The 9,892-nt window shown below is 35.3% G+C and overlaps 2 protein-coding genes across 2 annotated transcripts; both read left to right on the top strand.

The window, feature by feature from the left end:
• The first annotated feature begins 5 nt into the window (after positions 1-5).
• Positions 6-2,133, top strand: LOC101311479 (transcription factor MYB3-like). The gene is made up of 3 exons (XM_004299494.1): positions 6-331; positions 433-562; positions 1,419-2,133. Exons 1-3 carry the CDS (start codon positions 202-204, stop codon positions 1,723-1,725), a joined length of 567 nt encoding a protein of 188 aa, XP_004299542.1. The 5' UTR covers positions 6-201; the 3' UTR covers positions 1,726-2,133.
• Positions 2,134-6,624: 4,491 nt separating this feature from the next.
• On the top strand, positions 6,625-8,068 carry LOC101311763 (myb-related protein 308-like). Its single transcript, XM_004299495.1, has 3 exons — positions 6,625-6,840; positions 7,033-7,162; positions 7,628-8,068. Exons 1-3 carry the CDS (start codon positions 6,711-6,713, stop codon positions 7,941-7,943), a joined length of 576 nt encoding a protein of 191 aa, XP_004299543.1. The 5' UTR covers positions 6,625-6,710; the 3' UTR covers positions 7,944-8,068.
• The last annotated feature ends 1,824 nt before the right edge of the window (positions 8,069-9,892 follow it).

Here is a 9,892-nt window from a genome sequence, read left to right as displayed (position 1 = left end):
AAACTAACCCCCACAAGCAGAAGCAGCAGTAGCACAGAGTTCTCACCTCGTATATATAGATATAATATCTGTTTCTATTGCTCTATTATTCCCAACCAATACAGAATTAATGGATGACCAGAGAATCTGATACATCAATCTCTCTCTCTGCTTTCTCTCTCCCTGAGCTTAATTTTGCAGTAACCTAGCTAGGGTTTTACGATGAGGAAGCCCTGCTGCGAGAAGACGGAGACGACTAAAGGGGCGTGGTCGATCCAAGAAGATCAGAAACTCATTGACTACATCCAAAAACACGGCGAAGGTTGCTGGAATTCGCTTCCTAAGGCTGCAGGTACATATATGCATGCATCTTGATGATTCTTTCTTGGATTATGTTTGTGTGATATTGATGAATTACTGATGTGAATTGGTGGATTATGATGATCGATTTAGGGTTGCGTCGTTGTGGTAAGAGTTGTCGACTGAGATGGATAAACTATCTACGACCTGATCTTAAACGAGGGAGCTTTAGTGAAGATGAAGAGGATCTCATCATCAGGCTTCATAAACTCCTTGGGAATAGGTATGAATCTCAGATCAATCCTTTACCTTCTCCCAAGTTAATTCCCGAATAACGTAACAAGTACGTTAATTTTCCCAAACAAGCTGGATGAGAGAGAGAGAGAGAGAGAGATTAGAGAATAGAGAGAGATTTTAATTAACGAAATTAGGAAAACAGTTATCGATAATTTCTTATCTCTTCGATCTGTATCTAGCTAGCAATCTTCTCTTCTTCTTTTTTCTGCAGGTTCCCATTTCATCACTTGCTTCCAAGATTGCAGATTAATAACATAAACTGTTCATCTTTTTTTTATCGCTTTTAAGAATGATCCATACAGAATTAATCAAATGAAACTACGTACTGGATGAATAAACTTGGTCACTTAAACTTTTTTCTGAAAAAACATAAATATGATTGACGAATAATACACTATTTGTCTATTTATTAAGTCTGATCGATGTCTGTAGATTTCCAGACTCAGTTATACGAACATCTATTCGATCGATTGTCTAACAAAAAGCCTAGAAATTGGGGATCGCACAGATGTTTTAACAAATGATCGTTCAAGAGATTATAGAAAAAATACCGCACCTATGATCATGAGTCAGCAAAACTTGAGTAAAATGCAAGTCCTTTTCATCCTTACCAAAAAAAAATAAATAAATATATCCACTGTTGAACTTCCCTCCCTGCAATTACATGTCTAAAGTTCCTTTTCCAAGAACTAATTGATATGAATAATTAGATAAATAAAAACATACAGATCGAATTCTTAGCTAGCTAAAACCTTTCAGTGAGAATTTACACACATATATAATGAGTGACTTGGATGAATTTAATTAAGCTCCCCATGGCATGTACATATTATGGTTTTTAGGTGGTCGCTAATAGCTGGAAGACTGCCTGGAAGGACAGATAACGAAGTGAAGAACTACTGGAACTCTCATTTAAAGAAGAAGATACTGAACACAGGCACTACTCTTCGTCCAAATAAGCCCCGCCCTGAGATTAAGCATGCACCTTATAACAAACTTGTCAAGTACTTCAATGAGATGGACGATGAGGTCGTTGATGAGGTCTCATCAGCCGATTCTGCTGCTGGCTGTTTGGTGCCTGAGTTGAATCTCGACCTCACTTTAAGCATCAAGACTAGTACTGGAATGGCTGATCCTCAAGTTGCTTAAATATTACGTCGAAAATCATCAGATAAATGTCTATATAATTTCTTTTTATTTACGTAGTACCTTTCCTCTCCAGGGCAAGCTTCTTTTAGACAATCGTGCTTGGATTTATGACTACATGTTGAATTGTATATAAAGGTACTTGAATTTCAGGTAAAGACTTGGAAGAAGAAGAAGAATTGTTGGAAATGGCCAAACAGTGTAAGACTGTAAGCTAATTCTCATGCCACGAGAAGCTTATCTGCTTTTACCACTACTTATAGGAAAAGCTATATATGTGTTATCTCTTGTATTGACCAATATGCAGTGTATGAAATACCCTGATGAGAGAAGTAGAGGTTGTTCTCTCCCTGAATATCTGGCAATGAAATTTATGTTATTGTCTATATATATGCATGTATGTATTTGTATTCCGTTTTATCTTTTCTTTTCTTTTTTCAAATGATAGACCAATGCAGCTACCCTTAAGTTTAGATTAGTTAGCATGAACCACATATTACAATGAACATTTAGATAAGTATCCGCAATAATAACAAGATTCTTCCTTAAATTTGGTATTCTATATTATGGAGTCATGCATGAAACAATTAGCAAGAAGTGTTCTACTGGCCGCTACTCCATTTGCATAATATGAGATAACATTTGTACTCATAATTAACTATCTAGAATTTTACAAAAATAAGCTAGTTTTTATTGCTTTTACATGTGCGCGCATCATTAGAGGAGAGGTTGAACCTATCTATAACTAATTAAACCTAAATGATCTTCACCCTTTGGCTTTCGTACCGCTTGGGCTTAACCAAAGGACGATTACTTTTGATCTTTTATTTGTTTTGCTTACCACAAATTGCTTAACCAATATTAAAAAAAATTAAATCAGCTGGTTAATCTCTTAAAAAGAATTTGACTGTAACTAATTAGTTCATCCGAATCATCCTATATGTAAAAAGAAAGTATGATACCCGTATTCTCTTTACTTAAACTCATTAATGATTGAGAATCCTCATTCACTCATTGAGTAGAAACGACAGGAAGACATGCATGAAGGAGACACACTTATATATACCTAATTTGTCTTGAAAGAACAATAATGAAGTGATCAAGAAGGAAGACGTTGCATGCTAGTGGACAACTAAACCACCATCATTGTACATGAAAATTCTCGCTTAATCATTTAATAAGTAATTGAAACCCTGTCTAGTTTGTTTAATGAAATTAGTACGTACTAGTGAAAATAATTTTTTTATGAACTAATTATTCTTTTTTGTTGAGATATAAATCTCACATCAGGAATATGAGACATTTGTTTGTGGGTTTATAAGGGTTTGGGCATTTCCACTCATTGTCAATTAGTTTTGAATGCGAACCTCATACTACTTTATCATGGACTCATGATATTAGAGCAAGTTACTAACGTCCACGTGTGAATGCGTAACGGCCACACGGACTCAATAGTTGTCCACGTGTTAGGCTTGATCGAAAATTCTTCACACGTGCAGGGACGTATTGAGATATAAATCCTACATTAGAAATATGAGACATTTGTCTGTGAGTTTATAAAGATTTGTGCCACTTTACCCATTACCAATTGATTTTGGATGTGAAACTCATACTACTTTATCATTCTTATTTATATAGGTGTTGGCAGTATTGTCATCCAAAACTACTAGCAACGTGAAGAACGAAATGGAAGGTGAGAAATTTACGCAAGTTCATGAGTAAGTACACGTACGTAACGTAGTTCAAAATTTACTAAATAGAAGATGAGAAATATAAAAATTGATCGACTTCGACCAAGTCATCCAAAGCTAGCTACTATAAACTGTTAGAGAGTTGGAGTTAGGTAGCTAGCTGAAACTAATGCTTCAAGTCATATATTAGCTACTTATACATCCAGTTATACTTGAAGGTATAGATATTAACTATACATATATGATATATATAATTTTATACATGATATACGTACGTACATATACGATTCATTTGAAGGAAGTAGCTAGGTAGACTTCGTCATGCACAACAACTACTGCGAGAGAGAGAGAGAGTAACTATATAGCTAGGTAGGAACAAGCTAGCTCGATCGATCAGCGTCTCTAGCCCTAACTATATAATTAAGCCCAAAGGCTAGCTTCATCACGTACTGAGAATGAGTCGACGTCACAGTGGATTTTCAAGAGGGTTATATATGCATGCTGAGTTGCTGACCATTTGACCAAACTTCTAATCCTACTGTTCAAGATCATCATCAAGATTATATACGATCAATGAGCTTAAATTTTTTACTTTTTTCTTTTCAATAATGTACGTACGTACGTATGGCTAGGATAGTTAGTATATATTACCATATATAGCTGGGTATGTAAGCTAGAATTCCGGCTCCTTGACGCTGCTTAATTGCGACGCTTCTATTGTTGTGATGAATGATACCATAATTAATATGCAAATGGCATTATTGTGAGTCATTATGTATTTTCGATCCATTTCGCAGCTGACAAATCAAACATGCATATATCAATCAACATTTCTACCAAAACAAACATCAATCAGCATCAGCATCAGCATCAGCATCCCGTGTACAATGGAAGAGTTACGTGACGTATCACTCCAACTGTGTCATGGTGATGAAGATGTAATAATAATTAGAATTCATTCAATTCAAGTATCCTGTGTGGGAGACATCAGTACTCGATCTCCTGTGGATGATAGTATACATCATCGTCTGCATAATTAAAATGTGACTGAACATGCGAGGTTTACTGTCCAAGCAGTTGGCATGGACTTCTATTATCACTAGAGACTCATCAAGGAAATATATTGAACGTACAATATCATCCTTCAACACTAGGTATAATGGTGTTGCATTCTCTACAAGTAATATAGAAGCATAATTGTTCTACAAGTAAACAGAAGCATAACTGTTCTACCACTTAAGCAAGAAGTCTCTATGGTATTGGGACTTTTCTACTATACATATATACATATGTTATGTGTATAACATATATCAAGCGCGCCGTGAACCGTTCGATCATCTTGAATTTTAAATTGTTAAACGATCGGACGGTTCACGGCTTGATATATGTTATACACATATGTATAACAGCCAAACCCCATGCCATATTGGCCCTCAAACGATTATTACGTTTGGATTTGTCAGACGTTTCGATGTTACCGGCCGGTACCTCCAATGCGTAATCTGATACACGTTTAATATCAGCGCGCATGAAGCCGTGAACAGGAACTGGAGTAGCTATCTGGATTCTGGACCATATTCGATCTTGACGTGCTTTAATTTCCGTCCTCTCTTCAATGTTAGAATTGGCTGAGAAAGCTAGAAATTAAAAGACTTGTGGCGTAAACGCGACGATTCCTGAGAAACATATTTATCATCAGGAAAAGAATACAGAGAAGGAGAAAATCGATCCTTTCAAATCTGACAGTCAAACATGTATGCAGTCAACTCTTTCCCTCATCTCCACCAACTCCAGTAGTCTCTGCTGGATTTTCATATGTACATCGTAAATATGCTTTGCAGAAACATTTTTGTCCATTTATAGACCTGTACGTGCAGTATTAATAAAGTAATATTACATATTTATATCTGTGAAAATCGATGAATATCAAAATGTTTTAGCAGGGCTTGACTAGCTAGGTAATTTTAATCTTCTATAGTATTCTAGTATTCTGATATTTGATTGGTATCCATATTCCTAAACCTTAAATTGTGAATCTCAGTGAATAATATTTCAAATCTTAGCTATGTATGGAGCAGTTTCCTCAGATTTATGTTGATCGACTTCTTGAAAAGGAAGTGATTCATACTAAAAGAAGGTGTGAGAAACAGTCTTGCCATGCAGCAGTGTAGACAGGAGGAGAAACTGAGAAAGGCATGTGGTCCTTCATCATCTCTATCTTTCAGAAAAAATTCCCCAGAACACGACTCACCTGTAAATCTACCATTCAACTTGATCGATGGGTTCCAAGCTTCCTACACCTTTGTCTGAATGACTTGTCAACTCGATGAAAATAAAGGTAACTGGATTTTGTCAACTCGTTAACTTAGGACTTGGACTTCAAACCAACATTTTGTGAGTGTTAGCTTGTACTTATTTTTGTCTTAATAGATATTTTTTTTTCCTTTTTGTAGAGAAAAATGGATCATAAGGGTATTGAAGCTCTTCCCGGATGAGTTTCGGAGCTTCTAACAACCAATAAACCCTATCATGAATCAAAGTGTGGACTACACATTGCGAATTTTGCAATGACTAGAATTTGATTTTCTGACTAAAAGAGTGATTATTGAAAAACAAAAGTATATCTGTATATGCCACTAATATATACATGCCAAAAGTACATGAAACGGAGAAAGGGATTGGCTATAAAGTGATTTAGAGAAATGCATAATCTTACCTAATAAAGTAATTAGGTTGTATAAGAGATGTTGCAAGTCAGTTTTTTCGAGATTTATTGAACAAACTTTAGAGTTTATTTTATTTTATTTTCCTTCACTTTAGAGTTTGATCGAGTTTAAGTTAAAACAAACTTTAGAGTTTATTTATGGTGTGATGTCTAAAAGTAAATTTGTAGAGACATGTATATGTATGATGATACCTCTGTGTAAATAATTCAAATACAAATTTTAGAAGGATTAGAGCAAAAGTTTTCAGAAAAGAAAATGTACAAAAGAAGTGTATATTAAGGTTTATGGTACCGCTGGTAAGTACGGGATACAGTGACGCACCAAACCTCTCTGGATAGGTGATGTGCAGTTAAGCCAGTTATATTTCACAACTGTAAGTCAAGCTCAGAATGAAAAACTGTGTTAGTTAATATTTTATGAGCTTATATTCTACACCTATATATATTTTGCTCTACACCTCATCACCTGGGCTTCTTGATCAATCAGTTTATGTCTATCCGCTCTCTCTGCTCTGTCAATTCATCTGTCTGAGAATTCTCTCCAGCCCTAGCTATCTGTAAGTTTTTCATCGATGAGGAAACCTTGCTGTGAGAAGAAGACGACCAATAAGGGAGCATGGTCGAAGCAAGAAGATGAGAAGCTCACTCAATACATTCAAAAACACGGCGAAGGAAGCTGGCGCTCTCTTCCCGTCGCTGCAGGTACTTTATAAACTTTTCATATATGAACGTTTCTGGAGTACTCTTAATATATTAACATGAATAACCAAGAGCAGACTTCAGTTTCTCTAATTCCGGCAGGTTTAAGTTTTATTTCTTGTACAAAATCGACCAGAAATCTCGATCAGTATGTGTTTCTAATAGTATGCATGATATGAACAATATTGGGTGCAGGGTTGCTCCGTTGTGGAAAGAGTTGCAGACTGAGGTGGGTAAATTATCTAAGGCCAGACCTGAAACGTGGCAACTTTGGTGAAGATGAAGAGGACCTCATCATCAAGCTCCATGCACTTCTAGGGAACAGGTACTGCGACAATAATCTGTTTTATATGATACTATGTATAGCTCTTTCCGAAAATTCCAGGGGCAAAAGAAAGAGGAATATTTTGATAAAGATGAAAAATTAGGATTTATGTATCCTTTTAATAAAGTCTCACAATTTTTCTCATTGGAGCTTATGCATTAGCAAGAATCTAACTAAGCTGAAGCGCAAAACACATAAATGAATATATTCGATGTTATGCATGCCATATATTCAATGAAAGGGAACTGATTGTTAAAAAATTACCATAACAATTACTTCTGCCAAGCATTTGTACAATGTATCTTTTACCACTTATATAGATAACTCTAAATGTGGTCTTAATTTGATATATTAACAGTTATTCACAAATTAATTTCTTGCTTTTATCTTTCTTCTTTTTTCTCTGATTCCTCATGCATACAAAGTTTCATTGAAGTTAATTAATCACTTGTAAAATTGAAATAGGTGGTCGCTAATTGCTGGAAGATTGCCCGGCCGGACCGACAATGAAGTGAAGAATTACTGGAATACTCATCTAAGGAGAAAGCTCATGCATTTGGGAATTGACCCCAACAACCATCGCATAGGACACAATATTTGCCTCAACAAGCAGGTTAATCATCCATGTAAATCAGCAAACTCACAAGCAAATAACGATGATGCAGACGATTCCGATGATCCATTGCTGGATTCCACAAGTTCCGGCCCCGAAAGCAACATAAGTTGTTCTTTGCCTGACTTGAATCTTGATCTCACAATTGGCCTTCCATGGTCCCTGTAATTCTTAATCAGTTACTGCAGTTTAAGGACTAATTGTTATAGCTATTACCTATTAGCTAGTTAATTAGGTAGTTACAAGAAAAACTTAATATGCTGACCTTTGGCATTAATATTAATAGTTCAATTACATGGCTCCTGTTGTTCTTAATTATAAAAAGGAGAAATACGAATGGGGAATATGTGCATGTTCTACCTAGTAATCTAATATGCATGGAGGCCGGAGATTATGTATCAATTGAAATCATCAATTAGAAGGTTGTTGTCTGATACTGTGACTCAATACGAGTCATGACTCATGAATGTGGAGAAAGCAGGTAATTCATTCTACAAAATCAGATTAACATGATTTATTCACATATATAGATTAGTAAAGTTGAAAAATTAGTATTACTATATATAGCCAAAGCAAAATGTCTTTCTACGTACACAGATAAATTCCCTGGGGGATCGAATTCGAATTTGATTTCCAAACTATTTGAGGCATTGAGATATTGTGGACCTAACTATATATGGGAAAATATATATATATATAGCTTAAATGGATAACTGGATAAACAAAGAAGAGAAACTTCTGGATAGCATTTGTCGCGAGCAGGTGAGGATTTCTATTTTGTCTTTCATTCATGCAAAGAAGCAAGTAATGAACGGAATATATTATAATATTATATAGTTATCTATTCAATAAAAACCAAAGTTTTGCTGGTATTTTCTACCGACAAGTGGAACTTGAGATATTAAAGGCAGAAATGATCAATATCCCAATTTTGGAGTTAATCCGTGTTCTTTAATTATGTGCCAACTGATAGAACTCTATGTCATGTGAATTTAATTTCATCTGCATAGTTACGTACATATGGTTGGTGAAAACACACAGCGGTAAAATTAATTGCCACTGTTATAAATGTATCTAAGTTCCCCACTAGACCTGTCTAAGCTTCTAGTATAGAATGTATATTACAGTGTTGAGGTGTAGTTTGGACTGATGGTTAATTCTGACCTTGAATATTCCATATATCTCTCTCTCTCTCTCTCTCTCTCTCCGAGCTTCAACTAGCAGAAACCCTAACTTGTAGTGCGGTTGCTAGCTCTGCTTTATAAAAAGCTACGGAATCCCATACTTTGTATATCCGTTAATTAGAAAGTGTGAAATTTGATCGATGGAAATCCCGGGATATTCGTAAATCATGATCGTATGATTAATCTGCAGCATATATACTTTTCATAAAGAAAGTGATAATTAAGTAAAAAATATATATCACCAAAAGGAAATTGTTCTTTAATTATGAAATCATGAAACAAAGATACAGAAAACCTAGTTTAATTTTCGATTGTCAGCAAGTACAGAGCTAGGTTAATCTGCAGAAATCTGCAGCAAATCGATCGGTCGCGTCGATAATCAATCTAAGATATAAAATTTTGATGCTAAAATTAAGTTTAACGTTGCGGACGTTAGAGAGGTTATTGATCTGATAGATTTAGATGGCCGGGTCGACCCCGGAGAGGTTCAAAATTGATGAAGCTGCAAAAAAGCTAAAAGCATTGTCATGGCCGGTGACTGATAGGACCTAGCTTCTTATGTCTTGGTTGACAATGGAGAACGAGACAAATAGATTCTTGTCTACGCAAATGCAAGAATGATTGATCAGTGCACCATTCTAGGAGTGGTGGAGCAACAAAGCCAACTACTAATCAGTGCATGATAATCAATTGAAACTGGCTGGGACATTATAACGAACTACTCATTTCGACAATGACTAAGTTCCAACTGATCATTACCATCCCATTTTATCGATGAATTTCCAGTATATATGATCCATCTGCAAATGCCAGACATATTGAACTTGGAAGAATACCCAGTTTTATCATTACCCTAAAACTTAGTACTGAGATAAGTGCATAAATATATATATATATATATATATATATATATATATATTATTATTATTATTA

This window comes from Fragaria vesca, linkage group LG5 (assembly GCF_000184155.1).
Source record: "Fragaria vesca subsp. vesca linkage group LG5, FraVesHawaii_1.0, whole genome shotgun sequence".
NCBI lineage: Eukaryota > Viridiplantae > Streptophyta > Magnoliopsida > Rosales > Rosaceae > Fragaria > Fragaria vesca.
This window is presented reverse-complemented; position numbering and strand designations above follow the sequence as displayed.

Bases quoted from the DNA above. Each gene is read 5' to 3' on its own strand.
- LOC101311763 (XM_004299495.1), top strand. From the start codon at position 6,711: ATGAGGAAACCTTGCTGTGAGAAGAAGACGACCAATAAGGGAGCATGG. The intron at 6,841-7,032 runs GTACTTTATAAA...TATTGGGTGCAG, and splicing joins CTCTCTTCCCGTCGCTGCAG to GGTTGCTCCGTTGTGGAAAG. The intron at 7,163-7,627 runs GTACTGCGACAA...AAATTGAAATAG, and splicing joins CATGCACTTCTAGGGAACAG to GTGGTCGCTAATTGCTGGAA.
- LOC101311479 (XM_004299494.1), top strand. From the start codon at position 202: ATGAGGAAGCCCTGCTGCGAGAAGACGGAGACGACTAAAGGGGCGTGG. The intron at 332-432 runs GTACATATATGC...TGATCGATTTAG, and splicing joins TTCGCTTCCTAAGGCTGCAG to GGTTGCGTCGTTGTGGTAAG. The intron at 563-1,418 runs GTATGAATCTCA...TATGGTTTTTAG, and splicing joins CATAAACTCCTTGGGAATAG to GTGGTCGCTAATAGCTGGAA.